The sequence below is a fragment of the Anopheles aquasalis genome, chromosome 2 (assembly GCF_943734665.1).
Source record: "Anopheles aquasalis chromosome 2, idAnoAquaMG_Q_19, whole genome shotgun sequence".
Classification (NCBI taxonomy): Eukaryota; Metazoa; Arthropoda; class Insecta; order Diptera; family Culicidae; genus Anopheles; species Anopheles aquasalis.
Window position 1 is genome coordinate 72,845,445 of NC_064877.1, and position 25,202 is coordinate 72,870,646.

Here is a 25,202-nt window from a genome sequence, read left to right on the forward strand (position 1 = left end):
TGCGTTGCTCCACTTGTTGGCGTGTAGGCTCCAGCTCCGATCCATGCCTAACGATGATCGATTTATTGGCACCAAAAAGGAAGCAGATTTGGATTACGTTTTATGATCCGCGGTCTGATCCGCGCTGTCCGTATGCCAAAGTGGATCAGTTTTTTGTTTCACTGTTCTCTCCCTCTTTCGCTCTCATCTGGTCTGTGGTCTGTGGCTTTGACCTTACCCTAAAAAGGGATTAAGAGTGTCCGGTGGCCAGGAAAAGGGTTTTGTAGTTTCCGCAACACCGGATGCATTGCGATGGTGCTATCCTGTCGTCGTATAACTCCTGGGGAGTGTGAGTGGTAGCCCCATGGTCATGTTTATAGTATTCATTCCGGCCATCCGGCTCAAACTCCAAAAGAGTGGCTTACTGTATCGAATGTGGGAAGGAAAATGGAAGGATTTAAAATAAATTTCTGTCAACAAGAACATGGATTTTAACGCCAGTGGACCTGTTGAGCAATAGAGATAAAAATCATTTGATGGATTCACCTGGTGCGTTGGGTTTTTATTAATGTGATTTGGTCATTCGCTTTATTGTTTCAACACCCACGAGGACTTAATGCTTGGTTTTTGTCTCATTTTTGCCCATTAGATCCATTAGACTAAGCGAACTGGTTTGTTATTCCTTTAGCTAATAATATCAGCGAGACAAATTTGGGCTCAAACGCTGTGTCATGGCATTTTCCATTGCGTTGGCAGTGACATAACGAATTGTATTCTGACTGTGGCTGAAATGAAGGCAAGTAGTAAGACGTTTTATCAGAATATAGCAACAAGCCTGAGCATGGGCTATCATTTCGCGGAACTCGCTTTGCAAACATTAATGCTGGGTGAAATAGAATTCGCAGAAGATTGTCTTCTATCGGGTTATCACGAGCAAACTCTTCCCATTCTTAGTGCTGCGAATGTCTTTTGCCAGTTAGACTGCTGCATTTTCATGGCGGAGGAATTGTTCAAACTTTGAAAATCGATTCTTCACATACCGTATGTTGAGAATAGTAAGTTTAGGAGGGCAAGAGATTGAAGTAACGCATTCGCTTCCGATGATTATTGGATTATAAAGCAGAAAATAATCGCTCCCATAAAATCATCTTTTCAAAAAGGGGATTATTGAACTTCTATTTATTCGATTTAAGTTTTCGTTGCCAATTATTCCCATTAACACAAATTGTACCAAAAGCACACATGCTGCCATATTAAAAGTGCCTAAATTGAATCACATTTTGCGCAATCCTGTTCGCCTTTCGATGTCGTTGCGTCGTACCTTCTTCACCCAATGACCACGCTGGTCACCTGAAACAACAATGCGATGTCTCTCATCCTTCCTTCAGACAGTCAACGATTTTAACCAATCTCGACCGAGTTGCTTCAGTTTTTGCAGCCGTCATCACCACCATCGCAACCTTCAACAACTTCACAACCTCCAAAGGCCGCTCGCGCTACCATTGTTTGCTAGCCACGGTTCAGTGGCGATGGCCGGCCGAAGGATGAACTGCCACCAGGGTCCAGCAGCGTATTTTTTTTTGTGGGATTACCGTGGGAATTCGGTGCCGAATGCACGTCAATTAATTCTCACTGCCGTGTGAACCTGTTAGCACCTTCGACAGACCAGTCACCAGCCTCCTCATTGGTTGGTTGGTGCTTGCTCTTGTCGTGTTGCTGTTGTAAGTAAGCGAAGGCATCAGAGAAGATCTGATTCCGCGACCTAAAAGGCAGATGCTTTATCGGAACATTCCGATACCGCGACGAAGGGCATGGGACGCCACTTTCATCCAATCGAGGCCCATCGATCCGGTAAAGGTCAGCTGAAGCCGAAAGGCCAACTACGATCCGCCACGATCATCTTAAGAAGAGAAGAGAATCGCGAAGCAAGGAGGTTACTAGGGTTTTTGGAAACTAAACTTTATTGAGTTGCATCTTGAGTTTCTACGCCAGCAAAACAGTGTTTTTAGGTGTGTTTGTGTGTTGGTATGTGTGTGTTTACAACATTATTTTCTTCTCCCCTCTTTTTAGTTCACTATTTTCACATTTTCCTTTTGTATCTACCTTTAGTAAGTTACAATCGATTGTTTAATACTCTTCCGCACAGTGGGCCCTTAAATGTAAGCTTCTTTCGTTCTTCTTAGCCACCGTCTCGATCACTAACATCGTAGCAGATACCGAGAACCCCTAACTCTTGTGTGTGAGGGTGTTGGGTGTGATGTTTGGGTGACCTCTTAATCTTAACTAGCAGCACGATCTCTTAGAGATGAATCTCAAAAAAACACATAAAAAGAATACAGGTAAGCAAGCTGGTAAGGTGTGCTGTGTGCAAGGTCGGATTGAGAAGAAGAAATGAAGCAAACAAGCCGCGAGAAAGGAACTGGGCCGTCTCCCATGAGTCCCGTTCATCATCGCGTCACGTTTTGCATGTTTGCGCCGGGCGGAATCGGGCGGATTCGCGCATCGGTTAGCGGTACAGCGCCCTCCGCGACCTTGAATGCTCCATTCCCCTTCCACGAACCCTTCTAACACCTCTCTCGCGCGCGCGCGTACACACCCCCCCTTATTACTGCCATCGCCATCGCCATTAAAACTAGAACATCTAACCCATAAAAAACGGTAAGGCCAGGTTGTGCCCAGAGCCCATCCCTCCCCCCGGCAGCAGTAGGTCGATCGGTTGGTGGCAGGTTGTTCCGTTTGTCATCTCGCGGTCTTTCACCACCACCACCACCACCACCAGCTGTTGCTGTTCCACCTGTGCGGGGAGGGATATGACCCGATATTCCCTACCAATGCGATGACGACGATACTGCGTGGCGCCGCTCTCTCTCTCTCTACACTACTTTTCTACTCGCAGAATGCTTCTACTGCTGCTGCGTCCTAATGCTTCGCGTAACATTAAAAGTATATCTCGTTTATACATTGCACTTGAATTAGATTTTATTTTGTGTAGCCACTACTGCCGCCACTTCCCGTCTGCGTCTTCGCGTCCCTACGATCTCTCTATCTATTCTATTCTTTTCTTCTTCGATTGCCCTTAAGCCACTTCACGACCCCTCCGCAGTTCCCAGTCGGACAAACGTTTTGCTAACTTTACTTCGCTTGGTCCCACGTACCATTTTGGACCAACCACAACCGATGATCCGATGTGATCGATGATTGGGTGAAGAAGATAAGTTATCATCAAGCGCTCCTCAATCACCTGTCCAACACGTTCTCCAACATACAGTTTACAGTAGAGCTTCTCGGAGCTTCTCCATACCTTCCCCTAACCAAATGCATTCGTTTGTTTGTTCTAAGGCTGTGCGCGTTGTCTGCTGCTTCTGCTTCTGATGCTGCTAATCTCTGTGTGTCTCTGCTCTGCGCAACGCACTTGCTGGCTGGATGAGGATTAGGTGACGTGAAGGAGGGGAGGACGAGAGGATGTGGGGGGAACCGGTGAACAGCAAATAAATTAAACCGAGGCTGTGTGCGTCCATGCGACCGTGTGCGCGCTTCACTTTAGCCGCATCACATTATGCTGAGCGAGGTGGGCACCTGTGAACCGGGGCCACCACCCTGTACCGAGTTGAGGTGCTGCGAGGCCGACGGCACACCGAGGTGCGGATGAAGGTGATGGTGAGCCGGATGGTGCAGCCCCATCGAGCCCATGCCCATGCTCATGGCGCTCATCTGGTGCAGATGCGAAAGGTGGAGCGATGGTTCGAGCTTCGGTTTCGTATCGACCAGCAGACTGTGCGGATGGTTCTGGCCGGCCGATTGCGAGTGCGCCACCAACGATTGCGGCCCCAGATGATGATGGTGATGGTGAGGACCACCGACCATTCCGAGGCCACCACCAGCACCACCCGATCCGCCACCAACAATACCACTACCGATGCTTCCCGGACCACCACCAACAGCGCCACCACCAGCGCTGCCACTTTCGGCCTTCTTCTTCTGCTTGCGATCCTTGGCGCGCCGGTTCTGGAACCAAATCTTCACCTGCCGCTCGGAAAGCTGCAGATTCTGGGCCAGCTCCGACTTCCGGCGGATCGTGATGTAGCGCGTGTAGTGGAACTCTTTCTCCAGCTCGAGTCGCTGCTGATCCGTGTACACCACCCGGTACTTGTCCTTCGTGCGCGTTTTCCCTGCAGAGAACGAGGAGAGAGAGATAAACAAGACGTCTCGATTAGATACCAATTTCTTGCCGTTAAAAGGGAGTCAAGACGTTGGGGGAGAAGGAAGCGATGGAGGAACGTTGCTCGATACAAACAGGCCTGGCCTGGAGTGCCTGCGAGGAACTGTTGGCACTGATGTTGCCGTTGTTGTTGATGCTGCTGTTGGTGCTGCTGCTCGTAGTGGTGGTGATGGTGGTGAATGTGTCAATAGGCAATTATTAGTGACAACTCATTTTCCGTGTTAACAAGCCGTGTGTTAACTGTCGTGTTGTGTGTTTGGCAGTTCAGAGAGACCCTCAAATGCTTCACTGCGTTTACTGCAGCTTGAAAGAGTGAGAGATAGAGAGGGAGAGTGTGCGGGACAGGCCCCCTTTGGCTCCACAGTCCGTAGTACGTGAGTCAATATTTGTGTCCCTATCCTCCATCGCCCTGTCGCTTGGCTTATACGCCAGCGTGGCCAACACGAGCCGGCGCATCGCGCAACTCACCCCAAAAACCTCTGCTTCTGCCTCTGGACGAATTGTGGTTTTTGGGGAGCGGATTGCGGTTGCGTCCAACTCCGATATGTTCTTGGCTCAAGTCAGTCAGTCAGTTGCGTCGCCCTGGACTGGCCACAGTCGGGCGATAAGCTTATAGCCGTCATGGCGTCATGTTTGTGCAGCTCGATGCCACAACAGTTTCACGCCAGCACCTTCAACATCACCATGGTGCCCAGCTTATCAACTCATCATCTTCATCATCATCATCATCATCATGCTGCGCACAGAGCACCACGAGCTTCGTGGTTTGCGGATATTTCTTCCAAAAAGCCCCTCGCGCAGGTCGGATAAGAGACGCAAATGGGGAGAATCTACTGCATCAACTGTACCACGTGGCTCCACGGTGTGGTGGTGGGGGGAAAATCCCAATCCCTCGCGTTGGTGTCACAAGTCTCGGTGACCAACAAGTTGACACGACATTCGCACGACCGTCCAGGCACAGACAGATAAGTCGTCGTCGTCGTTGTTGGCGTTGTTGGCGTTGTTGGCGTTGTTGTGGTCGTTCATTCGGGTAAGTTCCGCGATATCTTCTTTATCAGGCCATCGTTGGCTGTTTAATATGGCGGACATAAAGATAACCCCTTCCTGGGGTTCGGTAGATCGCGCGGGGACCGGAGTGTGATGGTTGCATTGCCTTTAATTGTCATATCGGGCCGCCTTGTTTTGTGCGGACCTCAGGTGTGCCTTAAGAGGTTAGGAGGGCATCGGTGTGTGGTGCCCAAGAGAGCGAACCGGATTCTCTTGTGGGGTCTAGGTTGCACCATTGGTACCGCACCCGGATAGCATCCGAATAAGGTTATGATTTGTGGACACAGAAGTTCTGTGGATGGAACAAGAACTCAACATTCGTCAACTGCTGCGTTGACGGACTTTGGTGACTATCTGGCGAGACCTAGAATCGGTAGAACACCGATATGACGAGAGCCTCCCGCCAATGTGGGGGGGGGGGGGGGGGGATGGTTCAAAGCGTGCCGCTCCCTAATCCGCGATAACGAACTATAACCCTTTCGTCGGTGAGCCTCAAAGAGGTGTCGGTGTCTTCAAATGAACGGAACGGACGAGGAGACAACGCTGACAACGTCACCATACGTCACGGACACGTTTCACAACACAGCAGCATACTGTGGTCTGATTCCGTTTTTCGGGTTGGAATGGGATCGTCTGATGAGTCCGCAAACCATGGCCCAACACCAGCAGCACCTGCACGCATAAATCGCACTAAACCGCCGCCATAGTCCGTGGCCAGCCCGAGTGGAAAAGAAGAGGCGAGGCGATGGATTCAATATTGGATCGCGTAATCCATTCATGACCACCCACCAAGTCCGGATTTCCCCAGTGCAACCGTCATCGCGAATGTACGCAAATGGTGCAAACGGGGGCCTTGTCGCTGTTGTTGTCGTGCCCACACCACAACCGTAGGACTGCCGAGAAATCAAAGCATGCCGCCGTGGCATGCGGCATCCAAAGGGAGGCATCACGATGGATGATTGATAATATCAATTGACAGATGGATTACGCGATCGCGGTGCTCGCCTTTCAGAAAACCGATACTAGAGCGGAACCGATCAAAAACGCCCCGGACCGGAGGGGAGCTTTCATTCCGTAATCCAGTCGGATCAATTAACCAAATTGATCCCTCCCCTGCTACTGAGTTGTTGCTGCTTTGATGTTTTTTTTCGGGACGTACGACTCTGTTGATCCAGAGCATCAAAGCAACCTACGACCGGTGTGCGCGATGTGTTGATGTGCCAGATGGTCCAGATCACCGTCGCATTAGCTATCGAGCTCGTAGAAGATGGCGCGGTACGCTTGAACGTCACCGAAAAATGGTCCCAATCGCACGAGGCCTCTCTCTTATCTTCTTCAAACTGTTTGGTCGGTTCGGATACGTAACCCCAATGCTCCGGTGCTGCCACGTATTCCAAAAGGTACTGAGCAGCAGCAACAGCAGGCCACGTTGTCGGTTTGATGTTCAACTCGAGCTCCGCTGTGTTTATCGAGCGATTGTCACACGATTGGATTAGTGTGTTAGTTGGGCTCGTTCGAGTGTCTCGTGCGCCCACGGCTACTTGGATGTATTCGTACATTGACGTACGAGACCTCGGACGGTCCGGTGCATTCCAATCGAGAATCTCGGCGCATCGTCAATAATTACCCCATAATCTAATGGCAATAAACGTATTAACGCCTTATTTTATGGCAAATATCAATACAATAATGGATATCAAATTTTATTCCGGGTCATATATAACAACCTCTTGTAATTCCACCCTTTATCTCTGCTACCACCGTCGTGAAAGGGCGGAAAGAAAGAGGAGCGAGAGATCAACTTTCTTTTGCCCACAATTGATTGTATGGGTCCACAAATTGACAATCGATTGTGACTCAATCAATCCATCCCGTGAAGGGATTCCCATATGAAGGAAACTCCGAACACTCTGCAAACCCCTCAAGAGCCATCTTCAGGCCAGATGATTTGGCTGGCCTCACTCTGGCCCTGGCAGAGAGAGTAAGACATTCACTGGGACAGGACGAGAGGGTGACAATATGAAATGCCTCATTTACACCTCGCACCCACGAGCCCGCTGGTGACAATTTGGACATCATGGTTTCAAATCAAAGCAAAACCTCCTCCTGTGCGATGGCCACACCACCAACACGGCCTACCGCATTTCCCACAGGGATAATGGCACACTATCACTCGTTTTCGTTACGCACTCCCCGGGGGTGCGTTTATCATAAGGAGAAGGAGGAGGAGGACGGTTGCCTCTCTTGCGGCCTGTCACAACCGTGCCTGTGTGCCTGTGTCTAACAGCCAGATACGGTAGCGCATCGCCCCGGATGCGTAGGTTTGACATTATGGACGAAAACCGCTCGTCCTTTCCCTGGGATGTCCTGCTGGGAGTGTATCGGGCCTTCAGGGTACCACCATCGGTCTATTGTGCTTCCTGAAGTTGTCAACGAGCTGCAGGAACGGTGGTGAGGTGATGGCCATGAGTGGTACGATGTGGTTTGTTGTTTCTTTACCTTCTCGACTCCCGGGTGCGTGTTGCGTAACACGGATAATTGATCATGAGAATGGTTTCCACGGTGGGCTGGCGTCATGCAGTGCCATTTCAAGGTCACAGACCCTCTATTGGTTGGTGATTCGTTACGGCCTGATGGTTAGTTTGCAAATAGTGCCAAAAGCTTGATAGTAGAAAAGAAGATGTGGTCTTCGGTCTTTGAAAGGAACAGCTAGACGTTCTTGCGGGGTGGTCTCTACTGGAACCAACTTTGTTGAATGGAAAACAAGAATTCGATCCAGTTGAAAACGACATAAAAAACACATGGAACCAATCGAACCCCAATGTAAATGTTTTGTCAAGCAACTTTTAGGACTTCGGTGCTCATATCAGAATTCAGGAGAGAATGAGAACCTTAAACTTGCCAGGAGTAAGCAGCACTGGCGCAGTTCAAGCGTCGTCTTGCTATAAACGAGCATCGGTTACGACCTAATCGTGCCTAAATTTATCTATATGCTTATGCTCACGCTCACCTTACCATCCTTATGTTGCGAGCTCGCTCTCTCTCTCTCTACATCTGGATGAATCCAGCTCATCACAAGTGCCGGGACATCCCCGGTTTAAGAACAATAAAAACAAACAATAAAATAGTGGTAAAATACAACGACCAATCTACCAGGCACGTGTGTGCTTGTGTGTGTCCTAGTGGTTGTTATAAATATAAACACCCCGGCCAAATACCGACGATGGGGACGGAGGAAGAGTTCATCGTTTAGTCAACGCGCCACTACTACTTAAGAGAGACCCCCTTGCTCGGCGTATGGCTCTGCAGAGTCGCAGGGGAAACTATATGGCGACCAAAAACCAAACTGCCCTAACCCCTCTCTCCGAGACCGAGTTGTGTAGTGAAGGAGGAACACAAGTAACTCACGAAACAATCGTAAAGCGGCGGCCCTAGACGGTTCGCATCGAAAGCAACGTACCGCGTACCACAAGGTGGCTGGCGGCTTCGATACCAAGCTAAGAGCTAAGAACGGCAAGCGGATGGCATCTCCGTTGCCATGGTAACCCACTTGTGTGGAACTACAGCCGAAACCGAACCGGAACGGCGGTAAGGCAAACGGAACGACGACGGTTAACGGCACAGTCCGCACTTCTGGAATGATGTCCCTTAACTGACGTTTAAGGACCCAACTATTTATGCTGTCCTAATGTTTACGATCGCGCCACAACAGTCGTACGTAAGTCGCTGTGTGCTGTAAACGAATAAAATGTCCGACAATGTACCCCCGAGACCCCGTCTGCTAGCAACACCAGAGCGGGCACAAAAGCCATCAAATCTGGTTCAAATGGAGATGATGTGCGTTATCCTTGTGAGTGAGTGTGCTTGGCCGATACCGACCGAAGGTGGTGGCACAAATCTATTATCAGTTTCGTTCCGTAGAGTGTCCTAAGAAGAGTTCTTTTTTTTTGTTGACCGGACGTAGTCCACGTAAGGTACACGCATTTTCCTCCTCGGGATGATGATGATGACAGTTGGCTAATGATGACCAAGGGTCGTGATTCTAACACACCAACCGATTCGTACACTCCTGTGTACATTCAGCGCAAAACATTTCCTCTTTTTATCAAGAAAAAATCACTGAAAAAATGAAAATTCATTCCAACGTGGATCCATCCGTGCAAAGGGGAACAATTATCGTTTTTTGGAAGAGCATTTTCATTTAACTCGATCAACCGCAACAGACAACCGCAAGGCGGGAAGGGGGTTTTTGGTTAATTTTCTCAATTTCACCCAAGGGGACACACGCGATTTGTCGTGGCTTGCTGAGTGCGAGGAGAGCACGATGACAGATGGCGGATCGCAATTTGTCACTCGACCGAACGAACTCCCTGCGTACCGCAAGCCCAATGTGCCAATGCCTACTGGAGTCGTCCGTGGAAAACTAGATTGTTTTGCATCCACATCGTCGCGTCGCGGCACTTGGTTGGTTGTTGTTTGTTGTACCGTTTGTGCGAAGGACACATATCGGAATGGAACGGCGTCTACCGGCCTCACATCGACCCAGTTCAGTAAATATGAATTGTTGCTCGTTGGTCTGGAGGTATTTTTCGGTTATCTTACCCCGCAGACGACGGCATCCTTTTTGATGGCACCGAAATGCGTGTTTGTGTGTGTTTGCAGAGTAGGTGTGCTCGGGCAACAGAGAGCTAGAAGGGAAAGATGTGAGAATGTGCTCACCCGGACCCATTACCATAATAATATAATCACATTATCGCACCGTGAAGGTCGACGTTGAAACAAGCTATGGGATGAGGAAAGGAATCCCATTTGCGGGAAAGTCCCCGTGAGTGAGCCTCGCCTCGGAAGGCAAAGAGACAGCGAGATTGGCTCAAAAGAAGGACTCAACCCGGGGTTCGTTCTTCACCGGAAACGCTCCAGATACGCCGGTGCAAGGCAGGGCACCGGGCAGAGAACCGTGGTCCAATTATGTTGTAAACCATCCTTCATCTCGAGAAAGGAAAACAACAATATGGCAAACTAACCAGGGCTCGCCGATACACGGAAAGTCCTGGTTTGAACGGAACCATAGAGAGAGAGAGAGAGAGAGAGAGAGAGAGAGAGAGAGAGAGAGAGACGGGAAAATGTTGTTTATTTAAAGCGGATTTTTTTGGCGAACTTTGGGTTCGACAAAGACAAAGCACAACTGCGTCAACAAAGCGTGCATGTTGTCGAAATCCTCGGCTTTTGGACTGCGTTCGTTCCGGGGGGTTCTGCATGCAAGATGGCCGCACAACAGCAGCGTACTAATAAGGATTGGTAATGCCCATATGCTCGTTTATCCCGTGGCCCCGCGTACGTCATCGATATCGCGATGATTTGATTGATGACCAGTGTCAGGCGGTAGGCCACCTTAAGCTATTGGGGTTCGTTGTAGCTAGCCGGGGAGTCGGAAAGCAGAAAATCGATTAATCAAACCAGACCCGGTGTGCCGTGATAAGCCCAAAAACGCGAGCCGATGGAGGGAATCCATGGTTAGTTCTCGGTTCCCCGAAAAAAAACTCCTCCTAACTCCACTGGCCAGGACCCGGACCTCGGTTCTTCGATAAGCGCCAACGAGCATTTGACGTAAAATAATGATAAAAATCGTTCGCCCCAGGATCGTGCACCACAGGCACGGTTTCGAAGCAGATTAATGGCCCTATCTAGCGGTACCGTGCATGGCAGCCGCAGAACTCCTGGGGCAGAAAAACAAAATGGCAGATGACGAAGGAAAAGTTTGATCGATTATTGCGCAGCAGCACGTCACGAGCCGCAATGGTGACGACCCGGGGATAGTCGCATATGTTGTGTTACATCGCGGGGAATACCCACGGAAAACTACGGTCTGCACATCTATGTATGTGTGCCACACATACAACCAACACATTCCAGTTGTTCGCATTTGAATTCGGAGCGATAACATTGTGCTGCTGCTTCTGCTGCTGCTAGCACTGGAATCGAAGTGACTGAAGCGTTATCAAAAGCCCAAAAATGTGGAAAGGAAACCCTATAGATATGGGGGCATTTCGATTGTCTGGAAACGATTGTTGGTTGTCCCAATCGCGCCAGATCACATCCTTTAACTCGTGGAATGTCGTCACTCCGTTTGCGTTGTCCCCCCAGGAGGGGTATCGCGAAGAATCGCGCCCCAGAAAGCAATAAATAGGAACGTCAAGGCGAGCTACAAGATCGCATCTTTTAAGGGAAAAAGAAAACAACAGTAACAAATAGATACACAGAGAGTGAGAAATATAGAGAGAGAAAAAGAAAAAACCACCAAAAAAACATGAGGAAGAAATGTAAAAAAAAAGAAGATCAAGGAATACGATTGTGAGAGATATGGTTTTGAGAGCGTTACCTGAGCGAAGCATATCACGTAGGTATCAAACGCCTGACATTTTGGGAAGGTACTAGAAGAAGGGAGAGGTTTGGGGTGGGGTAGGGGAGTAGAGGGCTGTACTAGAGGCGCGCGCGCAGGTGTGGTGTGCGTGGTGATCGCGAGGAGCGCGAGCGAGCGAGCGAGACACTGGCCAACAAGTCCCCGGTACTCTAGCGAGATACTTACACTTTCCTGCAAAAATGCAAACGGGTCGAAAAGAAAAACACATTAGCAACTTTGTCGGTTGTTGGTTTGGTTTGGTTTTGGTTGTTGGTTTGGTGGTGGTCGTTATGCTAAGTTGTTGTGTTGCTTTTGGTTTCGCATGTTCAAGCACCGTTTTGCATCGCTTTTGGAGGGGTGGTGAGGAGGATGTTAAAGGGGAGGATCACGCAAAAAGAAACACAATCACACGCGAACACACACGCATCCGCACAGCAGCGAGCGGGGTGGGTTAAAGGGAAACGCTCAACGCAAAACGAATCATAAACCGCGGGGTGCACCGTGCTTGCGAAAAGTGCTGGTGTGCTGCGATAGTTGTTTGGAAGATATTTACACAAACGATGTCATTTTGTTTTGTACAAAACCCATGAAAGCAGTACCATGAAATCAAACGGGAAAGAAATACAGTTTGCCACTAAAGATCGTCGCCCTAAAGACCTTAATAATGCTTCAGCAAACACCCTCGCACACACGCAAAGAGAATCGATTAAAGGATGACGGAAGCTAACCATTAAATCCCGCGTCCCTCAACAAAACAAAGCAACCGCAGACGCATTGGTTGCGGTTCGAAAGTCGGGAGATGGTTGTTAAATGGCCGTCTATGCAGCGACTCGCGTTTACAAATTAATCGAACCGCGAGATCATCGGCTAAAGGCCTTCTCCTCCTGCCCCCTTATACGGCTCGCTACGCCTAGGCTGTGTCTCTACCGATGGATGAAAGCCATCCATTTCGTCTCTATTAGCAGGCAGCCATTGTTGGGGTCCCCGTTTCATGATCACGATTTGGAAGGAAGGAAGAAAGGGCAGACGGAACGGTTGATCGTTGGCTCGCTTCCACGTCCCCGTCCGTCGTCTTCACGCGAGATTTCATTTAAAGATTTCATCCTTCACTCTCTTGGCCTGCCTGTCCTGTTACACCGTTCGCCGTCCTATTTGGAGTCCGATTTTAGAGACCGTGGCGAGGCCAGCAAGACAGTGAGACAGAAAGAGAAATAGCCCTCTCTTTGGTGGTTGTGGTGGAGAGCTGGTGGAATGAATCGCGCTTGCGGGGGCCCAACCATAAATATTAAATGCAATAAAAGAATACGTAAAGCGAATAAATTAATAGCGCAACGCTTTTCCGTTCCATCCGCTCTTTGCCATGCGCTGCCAATGGGGGGTTCTGAGGTGAGGCGTTTTTCTCATTTCAAATGCGCTGCTCCTTCCTGCCCATGCCACTAACCCATCTGGCCACTAACGGTAGACTAATTGTGTAAACGCGGCAAAGGCAACACGGTGTGCGCGGTGTGGTGATTCCAAATGAATATTCAAACGTATTTGTGTGCGCACGTTACCATCGAAAAGGGGGGTTTTGTGAGTTTCGAAACGTTCTACCTCTGCTGCTACTTCATGCATCGCGAGTTAATGCCTTTGGCCAGCACTGGTGACTGACTAGTGAGCCTGTTTCAATCCGTGGCAGAAAAAAAACCGTCATAGGCAAACGTGAGTTGAGGCAAGGTTTGCGTAAGCACCGCATGCAAGCACAAAATGGCGCTTCGTCCGCGTCTTTGTGCTGGACTCAAATGCCAGTCAACCGGAACCGGAACGGTAAATCGAAGCAAAATCGAAGTCGAAGAAGGTTATGAATCTAATTCCAGCGTCATGCGTCGTGAAATGAAAAAAAAACGAAAAAAAAAACGAAAAATCAAACGAAAAACGGAACCGGAATCGAACGCTCGGGGGAGAGGTACATTCCAGGAGCAATAGGGCAAAAGCTGGCATCGATAGTTGACATAAAAAAATGGCGTAAAAATGGAAGAAAAAGTTCAGGTTGCATACCACCGGATTCCACGGGGGCGAAGTCTTGCAGCGATGGTGCCGAGCAGATGTTGAGGAGTCCTGGGATAGACGAAGAGTAGTTGACACAAGCATCCCCGTAACAAACACAATAATTCGAGGGCACAATAGTGGAAGGATTTTGTTGTTGTTGTCGATTTTTGTTTGTTTGTGTTTGATGTTGATGGCCACAAGTCACATTCGATCACGGGCCGTGATTGCGGAGCGATAGAAATGGATTAGAGAGAGAGAGAGAGAGAAAGAGAATGGACTTTGGGTGAGTAACGTGCGTACGTCAAGGCGCTAGGCGAGCTTATGGTATTCTATGTTAAATCGAGCAAAAAAGGATGCAATTGTTACGGGCTATTATTTCCGATCGCTGCTCGGTGATCGGTGATCCCCAAAAACACGACAAAACGAACGGAGTGGGGCATGCATTGGCAAAACATGGAGCAAAACAGAGCTAAGGGGGATAGCAAACGGGAGGAAGCAATGACACCACAAGGGGGGAGAGGAAGATCAACAAACCAACGGTAGTAAAGGATGGTAATGGTCCAGACCGGGGACCAGCGACCAGCGAGAGCATGGCTCGAATGTGGTAAACGAAATTAGACGCTAATCGGCGGCAGCAGCAACCGAGCGGCTACCAAGCGATTGTTTTAGAAGGAAGAAAAAGAAAAAGAAGCAGCAATAGGCCAACGAAATGGACCCCGGGTTTCGGGTGCTAATGGATAGCACCAACATGGCGGCAATCGGCCCTCAGAACCGTTCTTAAGTGCTTCGGAGGGACGCCGTCTGGTGGTGACCGTCACCATCCCATCCCGATGCTTCGTGCATGACGCTTGCACGAAGCATCGGGTGGCGATTTGATGGTTGACGATCACCATGGCAACGTCCACGCCATCCCATACAGCATGCGGGCTCCCTTCTCGGAGGAGATCCTCGTCAACGTCAAGATACGACGACGCGCGTCCTTCACCGTGTGGCCTTTGCACACCAAATACACACATACGCGCGCACGACGGTGTGCATAAATCACGTCATCGATAAAAATGGGAACAATAACGCGTGCGCGCGCTCGTCTTCCTCTCTCCTCCTCGTTATGCGATCGGGATGTGCCAGCAGGATGTTCTGTGCTAAAGTTTGGTAACATAAAGCATAAAACAAGCGCACTCCAAGGCAGCAAAGGAAGGATCGACTGCCGTCACTCGGTGACATAAATCAATCCATTAACTACGTCTTCGCTCGTTCGTTCGTTCGCTCGTTGCGGTCGAAGACGTCTAAAAGGAGGAAGGAAGGATGCACAGGCTGGTGCTTCTTCTGCTCGTCTTACTCGTCGTCCTGCTCGTCGACCGCGTTTTATAACGCACCCTGTGCGCCCTCCCGTGGTGGTTCCCGGGGAATTCAGGATCATCGTCCTCTCCGCAGTCTTTTTCTTATCGAGGGATTCTGGAGATGCCATGCAGCCTCGTTACCACGGTAACCATGGCATGGTATGGTGAGGTTTATGGAATGTTTTGGGTAATAAAGCGTCCGGACACTCGTCTCTCGGATAAAAGGTCGGATTTTGGATGGCAGCAGGCCATGCATGATGGCGAGAACAAATCAAAATGGCAGTCGGCGTCGTGCTGAAGCATCGCGATTCCATTTATTAAGGACCATAATTATGACACTCGAAAGCGGGTGTTGGGGGAGGGCATAAATCATAATTCAAACAAGGAGCAAGCAATAGCGGATAGAAGGGTGGTGCGGCCGTAAAGCAACGAAGCAAGAAAAAAGAAAGGAAAAAAAACGCAAATGGCATCATGCAGCAGCAAAGAGCAAAAAGGGGCAAACAGGAGGGGAATTAGCATTCCAGGGTAAAGGATGAAAGATGCTACTAACCTGGATTCGGTTGGCTCTGGTAGGATTGCTTCTTCATCCACTCGTACGGGCTCTTGACCGGCGTTGGACGTGGCGTGATCTGCGGTGAAGCCGATCCCGTCGGTGCGCCCGGACTCGACATATCGCTGCCCGAGACCGTAATCGGGGGTGAAGGTATGCTGTGTAACCCGTCGGCCAGATGGTCATTGTGGGCATTATTTCCGGCATTGTTGTTGCCGCCACCGCCACTGCCACTGCTGCTGCTACTGTGATGATGATGGTGATGATGATGCAGATGGTTAGCGCCCGGTCCGGCCAAATTTAGACCGATACCTCCGCCACCACCCCCAGCACCACCAATACCACCACCGAGGCCACTGCCACCACCGCCGGGACTGGGACCGTGGGGCAATAGGGTCGTTTGTGGGGGCGTCGGGAAATTCTCGTGACCGCTCCAATCCGGGCTGGACTGTGGATGGAACACGTGCGGATGCGGATAGTACATGGGCTGCGGAGACGATTCGCCATCACCGATGAACTGAGCGTGCGGTGGCTGATGCTGGTAATTGCTCGGATACCATCCGGAAGTGGCCGAGTACGACAGATTTCCACTGTGGTTCTTCGGGTACATCGCAAAGTGATTGTAGTACGACACCATGGTTGCGGCTTTAGTTTGTTTTTTTTTCTGCTTCGTCACTTGCTCAACTCAACTTCCTTCTTCCTTCCCAGTTGATCCTAGTCTTCGATCACACAGCACGGATCGTCTGCTTCCTCTACACTCATTCACAGCTCACTATTCACTACTCACAACACAACCAGACAACTCGACACACTTCCACTTGATCTCTCGATACACTCACTCACCTCCGATCAGCGCAAAGACCGAAGCTGATTACGCTTCATTGTTTGATAAGATCCCAACCATCATCATTGTTGGCTGTCGATTCCTTTCTGTGTGTTTACAATCCAATGTTTCCGTTTTACAAGTAGACACACACCGGTATCACAAAACACAAGTACACTTCACATCAACATCCGCTGCAAGCTGCAAGGGATTTTCTCGGCTTTTCCTCCGGAAATCCAGCTGAATTCTGAACGTTTGCTAACAAGACTGACTGGTGGACGGACGGAGCAGATTGGCCCGTCTTCCAGCTTCGGCTCACGAACGACGACTAACAAAATGGCTTGTCCCGTGGGCCCTCGACACCCTCGTCACAGCGCACCTCGTTCCTTATCGCAAGCCTCCGCTTAAAGTGGAATTCAAGGATCAGTGCGAGGGAGAGAGATGGAGCGAGCAGACGGAAAAGCAGGCGTGTCAGCTCGGAGCGAACCAATCACAACGCTCAGCCGAGGGTGTTTATGGCCACAACTTCAAGGCTTGTGTCTGCCATCTTGCTCGGTGACTCGTGCGTGATGGTAACACGAAGGAAACGAACAAAGAAGAAGCACAACGACGACGACGATGAGGATCCTTGCTGCAGGCCGCAGCACCACCACCATCGTCGGCAGGGACTGGAATAGAATCCGCAATGCTAATGATGTTTGATTAATACCCCCGCGTCCGTAATAACCGTATTTATCCGCATCGAGGGGAGCAGGAAATATAGCGGTCCGCGAGCGAGCGTTGATGCTGCTGCTGAAGGGTGACTCCCATTTCGCTAATGAAGCGTCCACTGGCGGCAATGATGGTTGGTTCGTTGGTTGGTCGCTACACAGCGACGCAAACAATAACTGAGCGGCCAGCAGTTTGATGGAGTAGCTTTTGCGAAACGCGATTGCGATTGAGCCTGGAATGCGCTTCATCGCATTAGCTTGGACGTTGGGAAGCACATCGAACAAGGCCAGCATCAAAAGGGTCAATTCCAGTTTGGTCATTATTCAAGCGAATTAAAATTGATCGAACGGCGATCGTTGCTAAGGAAACGAAAAGTTGCTGAGTAATACATTTGCTTTAAGCAACGTAGCAAAGATGAGGCTCAAAATAAGATGAAAACATATTAAAATACCATGATTCATATTGTAAATCACCAGCTACACTGGAGGTATTAGCAGGGCGCTCTGGCATTGGCCCAAGTGTCTCGTAGAAGAAGTACCACCGTAAGAAGTAACATAAATATTCATTCATATTTTTTTTCTATCATTTCTGTAATTAATAACAACAACAGTATGTTGCATATTGTTGAAACAATTAATGTTGCTTTGAATTTTGTTTTTGAACCTTTGGTATGCTAGTTATCGCGAATAACTTTAATCAATATGTTGTTTGGAATATTTTACGGAATTTTTTGGCAGTTGTTTATCATTTATAAAGAAAATGATCGTTTCCAAAGCATACATTAAAGTGTTAAATTAAATATTTTGTATCAAAAATGTGTATTTCAGTTACTCCAAATGGCTCGTAGGCAGCGATAGAATCAGTTACTTGGAAATGCTTAATTACGTTAATGCTGCATGACAAATTCAATGTTGTACTACATATTCCTGTTGATTACTCGAAGATGCATTTGGGAAGAAACAATATTCACTTCTCTTTAAATTTAAATATTCCCAAAACCATACCCGAATTTTGAAATTAAAAAAATGTTTATGCAATCGAAACGTGAAATCATAATTCAAATTTGGAATGCAATTCCCATGTTAGACTAGCAACTTTCATTTAATAGACCCAGTCATTAAAAAGACTCCAAATTGATCAATGTTGGCCCGTTGATTAAAGATGCGTCTTGAAACGGTTACAAAAAAGGGATCTCGAAAGGCTCTGGAGCATATCCTACCCCCGAATCGTGCCCAGTGCCGAAGCACCGCGTTTTCACCGCCTGTAACGCATCACGAAACAACAAACTGGTCTCGAGGTAAGAAAAGTACCATCGCGCCCTTTGAAGTACCCCAACTCTAATGCCCCGTTTCCAGGGGGCAAAGGAAGGCAGAAGGACAGCTCTTTTCGGTCGGTGGAAAACTGGAAGAAATTCGCCAACGGCGGTGTCTTGGTACATGGCAATAAAACATATATTTTTGGCACAAAAGCAAAAATAAAACTCCCTTTTTTGCGGCCATTGGGCGATGTACCTTTTCACGGGGGTACGGAGGGTAAAACAATAAAAAAAGTATCTTCCAACCTCCCGAGCTCATACGAGTGGTGACTATCGATGATACTGGAGACTGGGGTGTTCGAGAGAGAGAGAGTTCGTCACGTGAGGCTTGGTATTGTTACACCTCGCCATCGTGTGCCAAATATACCTTAATCCAGCGTTTGATGCATCTGCAATGATTACCTCTTCATTCAACTAGCGAAGAAATTATGGGTTGGCGACCTGTAGCAATATTTCTGCTTGACTCTGTCCTACCATTCTGCAAGGACATGGCGGATCGAGCAGCACAACATACAGAATAACTCTTCATCGCGTATCGAAACTTGGTCATTCAGTAATCTGTCTTAGACATCGCCATCGACGATGCTTCGTCCCGAAAAACCGGAATCGATACGGTTCAATGTCGATCGCTCGATAAGAAACGCTTCGCCTCTCCTATACCCCTTCCGCATCCCGTGGTAAAGGAATTCGTGGTGACTGCTCTGCTCTGAAAATGATAGGACGTCAACATGTCATCGTTGATATAAAATATTGGCCCCCTTTCCCCCATCGACCAGGCGCACCAGTCCAGGCAGCCCCCCAAAAACCTCCCTCAGACCATTGGGTCCCATACCACCATAAAGGCCGCGATTCTTTTGATGGCCCTAATCAAACTGTTTAATTTTTTACAGGTGCCGTTAAACGTTAATTGCCTGGCCCCAGCCTATTGACGGATACTAATCGTGTGCACATTCGCCTCATTCGGGACCTGTGCGCGCATAAGCGAGTCGCCGTTGCGCGTCCGTCCCACTCCCGGCCATACCCGGGCAGTCGCGGATTCGCCATATGCAACGGTCAGATGAACGATATCTGTGGCGACGGGAGGAGAGGCGGATCTTTTCTCTTCTTCTTTATTGTGGCAATTTTTCTTCTTCGTCGAACTGGAACTCGTTCTACGTCCCAAGCGGTGACCTAATGACCGTAGCGCGTAGGAAGCGGCATTTTGCGATTCCTGGAGCGTCGCTTCGAAAGGCATTCTTGATCGATAGTTGGATAATCCATTCTCAGATAGACCGCAGTTGGCGTTGATGGCCATCAATCCGTCGTAGTAACCGTTGGCTGCATGAAATCGCAAATGGAACTCATTCGATCGTGCTCCATGGTGATCCAAACCATTTATTTACCATCAAATTAGTTAAGGACACACTGAAAATGCGCTTGGTAGAGGATGCGAATCAGTTTTGCGAACAAATGTGTCCCCGGAACGGCTTCGTTTGATCCTGATCCTTCGACGTGGTCGTACCTCCTCTGCAAGCCAAAACATTGACCATCCAGTCATGCAGCAGCCACTCCGGGCAGAAGCAATAAACGCTAATTTCTAGGGCAAAGGGAAAAACAACAACTACTACCTCGACCTCTTTAATCATTCCACACGATCGGCCATCGGGACATCAGAAAATCGCCCGCTGATGCGCACGCACCGAACCCTTACCGATCGGGAGTACAAAAGGACGAATTGTTTCTGGCAAATGAGTCGCCATAAAACGTAATTGGAAGACAATGGATCCTGGCTGGCCCACCGGTAGGCCGTCCCCTCCTCCACCACCTTAGCCGCGCTATTGTTTGGCGTGGTTTGGCGAAACAAAGTGCTCTAAAGACACTAAAACGCAAGCATAACAGACGCTGGTTATGCGCATAATATATGCGCACCGGCGATCCCAGGATGCAGCATCTTCGGTCAGGGGTTTGGTTTTTTGTCTCTTTTTTTCCTCTATTTTATCCTTCAGGACAGCCTGCAACCTTCTCCACTACCCGGCTTTTTCCTAGGAGGCTGCAGAAACCCGTCGGTTCCGTCGGAATCGGCGTGTAAATGGTACCTTGTGTTTGGTCCCGATTTCGTCTGCTCCGCGCGACTCGATTGCTCGCGTGAGGTGTGTTCTTACCCGGCATAACACTTCGTAGCCGCCACCTCGAATTACGCCAGTACCCTCAGGAGGGGGTTTGGATCGCAAAACCAAAACCAAAAAAAGGGAAAAACATTAACAACGAAGGACCCTTAGGGTCCTTTGGATTCTGTGAAGCTAGCAGCCAGCAGGCTACCCGAGGAAAGGGCGGTATTACCCATGGTATTAACGACCGATCGATCACGGCGCGGCTACGGTGACCATCAAGAGGTGGTGCTTTCGGCAATGTTTCGCTCCGCCGGTATTTGCAAACTTAGGTAATACTATTTGTTTTTCTAGCTAATTACCACCGGGAGAGCTAGCGTCCGAAGGATTCGGTACGGTGAACCAGCACAAGCACAAAAACTTTGACTACCCAGAGGTGTCCATGTCCGCCGTTTGTAACGGCGTACAACGTTGCCGCTTGGTGAGTGTTTTGGATAAAGTTGAGCATCAAGAGTTCCTTTAGATACGGGATTCTATATTTTCAATTTAAATGATCATTAATAGGTGTGGATGTCACGTGCTAGCAACTTCAATCATCAAAATGACCGCAGCAATGAAGCCGACAGCATTCAATCAATTTTCTGGCTATGTTTGCTACGATCAATCCGTAACAAGGAGGTCAAAAGCAGAATGATAACGGTCGTAAGGTACCGTAATGGAAAGTGTAAACAGCCGCTTCGCTGGCCACCATTCTTCTTCCCCGCACCAGCCACACCGATGATCGCCGATGAGCGGGAAAAAGGGAGTGAAAGCGGACAGGCTTTTGTGATTACGGGGCCTGCGTTTATGGTTCCTGCGCTGCTCTACAAACGAAGCCCGCGAACTCCAAACGCCTTGACCTGACCCTTGCGGCCGTTCGGGGCAACCTTTTGCCACCACACCACCGGTCACCACCAGCGCCTTGGGCTTGGAGTAAATTATCCGGCAAATATACAAACATTGTAAAGCAGCGTCTCACCGTGAGCTAGCACATCGTGGAAACCCTATAAAACTCTGGTCTGCTCTGCTCTGAGTCCATGGTGGCCCCTTCCAGTCTCCGAGAAACCGGGAAGATTTGTGGGCAACCATAGCCACCAAAGGGCCACCAAAGAAAAGGCAAATCAAAAAATGTCCGGGGGTCGGAGTGTGGTGCCTACGTTACGTATTTGAACTGGGATCATACTATCTTGAAGAAGCCGCTAGGACTGTTTGAGCGAAGGTGTGGCGTTTTAGTTGCTTCTATTCTTAATTTTGGTTAATTGATTGAGTTCGGAGTGTTTGGCTAGACTTTTGCTTGGTAAATTAGAGAAAAAATCGGAGCATCATCTACAGCGCAGTTTCAGTTCGATCGACCTTTGTACCTCGGCCTCGCCGAGTCAAGTTGGTCCCACCTTCACCAGTCCCAAATGCTGTCTGCCTTTTATCGCGCCAACGCGCACTATCAGCATCAGCCTACGTGATCGCCGTGATCTCCATGTACCCAGGGTCCCAGAGGCAGGTTGCTGGTGCAGCAGCCGCAGCCGCAGTCGCAGCAGCAGCGCAGTATCTGGAAAACGCTCTGCCTGTACAAGCAAACAGTCAAACAAGAGCCGAAAAGCAGAGAGAAAACAAACGCTAACCACACACAATTAACGTGTGTTTGCGTGGCATTAGGCCAGGGTGATAGCGCTATAAATTCTGAACCCATTTTCAGCTCCAGCCCTCTCGGGCGTTCCCTCGATTCCCTCGGCAAAGCTTTTGGAGACAGCGGGTTAGCCTAAAGAACGTAGAGGACACGTACCTCACACTTTTTTTCTTGACGGGTGTTACGTTCTTCCCGTGTTTGGGGTCTTGGGGACCGTGAGGAGATAATGCGACGAATGTTATAAGACCACGTCACCGCTGCCTCACCGTGAAAGGGTCGCTGGCAGCTTAAGAGCACCATCCTTTCGTGTGACGATGGCAGCTGACATGGCTGCAGGTGTTGCCCGTTGCCATAATGCGGTCTTTTGGTGACGTCCTAATCCTGGGTCAATATTGATTGGCCTCAGAAATCCTCGGTGGTGGCGGAAGCAACCACAAAGTCTCGCTATCCCATACCAGCAGTCTGCTCAAGATCTAGTAGACAGAGTGTCGCTCCGCGTTGGATTCCAGAGGATGCTTGGATAGGTTTCTCTAAATGCGAGACGAATCCATTGGGAATGGACCTTCTGAACCTGAGCTTCCTTTCTGAGGCGTCTTCATAAAAGCAATTGCAGCTGGACTTCGTATATTCCCAACACCCTGTCTCGCGTGTCAGTAGGACAGCGGAATTCGAATCTGGTGAAAGGCTTTTGTATGTGTTGCCGTGTTTTTCTCTTTCAAAAAAACAAACCTCCATTCACCCACCCCAAAAGCACTCGCAGAGGGGTCACCGGTGATCGGACACACCTCGCTGACACCTCGGACGCACCAAAAAAACAACGACCAAAAGGCGTCCACCAGCAGTAACACCTTGCGTGATTGCTGCTCAGTCGCGCGTGTGCAAAAGTGTGCGCTTCCGAGCGCGGTCTGGCCACTGTGGACTCCCGTTTTCAGTTGTGCGCAGCCAGCAGCCTGGTAGCCGGTAACACTGTAGCAGCGGTCTGTGCCAAGGATCATAAAATGTAAATGGTCACGAAGTTGAATCCTTCAACCATCCCCATCTCCCCTCCCCCCTATTTCGGTACATACCACTAGTTCGAGCGTAACGTTTCGAGTGCTCGCCATTGGCACACAATGGTGGATGGGCACAACAGCAGCAGCAGTACAATCGGTGCGGTTCGGCGGCCCAAATATGGTTTTTCTCTATATGGTCGGCGTGGCGGCGTGTAGCGTGGAAGGGAAAGGAAAACCTCTCGTACACCACTTTTCACATAACCAGCCGAGCGGTGGAGTAGGCTGGTAGGGGGACGAGAGGTCATTTTCCCTGGCACCGACCATCCAGTGGCCTTCCGAGTCGTAACCCCATCATAACTCATCCAGCAACAGCCGCACCACGCCACACCGACCACTACGTGACCATTCTCTGTGTCTCTGCGCAGTCCTCCCACCCACCCCCTTTCCTTTTACGACACCCCCATATAAATTATGAGCGTAATTTTTATTTTCTGAAAATTTTAATTTAATTATCTTAATTAGTCAAGATGGCGATCGGCTGGCAGGCCTGGTCGGTCGGTCGGTCGGTCGGTCGGTGATCGTATTTCTTTTCCAGAAGGCACGGAAGAATGGGAAAGCTTCTCGGTGCCGTGCGGGGTGTCCCCCCGGTGCGTGACCACAGTGGCAGAGAGTGTCGGAAAAGTGGGAAAAGGCCTGACTGACCGACATCGCGGATTTGAAAGCCGGTAATCCGGAAGCGCGAAACGAATTACATCGTTGCTTGAGCTCCACTGCACCGCGTATTTGTTTGATGCCGATGTCAATGATGATGGTGATGGTGATGATGATGGGTATGAAAGTGTCCTTTACCGTTCCCCAACCCCTGCCCCAGCTCAATAAACCGCATTATTGTCCCTTTTTAAGCGAGATGAATTATTGCTGTTGCTTTTCCAATGTGATGGCGGAGTCCATCGGTGGAGGGAGATTTTGCTTCTTTTTTTTTCTGCAAACTGACCATCCCACCACAATCATAAATTATCACTCTAAATGGCAGCTCGCACCGAACCGAGTGATATCGCGAGCAGACCTCACCTCTGGGCGCGCGCGTCTAATGGAGTCATGATTTGTGATGTCGAACGCCGCACATAAAGCCGTGCCATATCGTGCTGCTATTGTTTCGTTTACGTGCGCCGAGGTTGTTCAATTATCTTAATACGACCCACGACGAGAGTGGCCAGCTCACCCGGATGGTAGTCGATGGTCGGTGGTGAAAGTGAGCGAAGATTCCTTCTGGAGCAATTCGTTCTTTGAATGAAATATGGCACACAATATGACACCGGTGGTCTCACACTGTTGTTGTTACGCCGGGACCTGTAATGGAGCTGACACAGGAAAGGCATAGGCAAACCTAAGGCATAGGCACAGCATGACCGGGTACCTGGCTCACAGTCGAGATGAGGATCGTACGTCAATTTCTTATCCATATCAATCAGCTAGCCAGCCAGCCTGCGAGCCTGTCAGGAGCATTGTCTTGGGTGATGAGTGCAATCATGTGTCGCAGGAAGAAAGGCTCATGATGAACCATCAGGACATGTATCGCGTGGACATGGTGAAGGTGAAGGTGCCATACTGCCTTAGGCAAATGTGCAATAGACCAACAATTCGGTGCATTGTAAATGCATGCTGTGGTAGCACAATGGGCAAACCAACTGTCTATGTAAAAGGCGACACTTTATGATGATGCTTCTATAACCTCCTAGCCTTTGATGCAGCAATTACAGCATGGGATACGGAGTTTTAAGGAATAATTTGAATATTTATTTGGATCCCTGGTGAATGGTTTACCTCTGCGCCTTTCAGCTCAACTCACCGGTGCCCTACAGGTAGCGAATGTATTTTTTCACCGGAGACAGGACACTGTTGAAGGACAGTGCTTCTGCTTCTGCGGCACCTCGGTCCGTAGGGTGAAAGCAATAACGAATGGTATAAATGAGGATCATTAAAATTAAATAATCACGATTACGTTTGTACAAAAGAGCTTTTTACGGGAGATCTGTGTTCTTCAAACT

The 25,202-nt window shown here is 49.3% G+C and overlaps 1 protein-coding gene across 2 annotated transcripts; it reads right to left on the reverse strand.

The window, feature by feature from the left end:
- Positions 1–1,917: 1,917 nt before the first annotated feature.
- LOC126569545 (homeotic protein caudal) lies at positions 1,918–16,693 on the reverse strand. 2 transcript variants are annotated; one of them, XM_050226719.1, is made up of 3 exons: positions 15,564–16,693; positions 13,683–13,742; positions 1,918–4,148 (listed from the first exon to the last, which is right to left on the reverse strand). In XM_050226719.1, exons 1-3 carry the CDS (start codon positions 16,198–16,200, stop codon positions 3,529–3,531), a joined length of 1,317 nt encoding a protein of 438 aa, XP_050082676.1. In that variant the 5' UTR covers positions 16,201–16,693; the 3' UTR covers positions 1,918–3,528. The 2 variants fall into 2 exon arrangements, with proteins under 2 accessions (XP_050082676.1, XP_050082677.1); XM_050226720.1 differs by lacking the exon at positions 13,683–13,742.
- Positions 16,694–25,202: the final 8,509 nt, after the last annotated feature.

Coding starts and splice junctions, on each gene's coding strand:
- LOC126569545 (XM_050226719.1), bottom strand. CDS start 16,200: ATGGTGTCGTACTACAATCACTTTGCGATGTACCCGAAGAACCACAGT. Junction 13,743..15,563: donor CCAGAGCCAACCGAATCCAG/GTTAGTAGCATC, acceptor CGTCTATCCCAG/GACTCCTCAACATCTGCTCG. Junction 4,149..13,682: donor CGCCCCCGTGGAATCCGGTG/GTATGCAACCTG, acceptor CGTTCTCTGCAG/GGAAAACGCGCACGAAGGAC.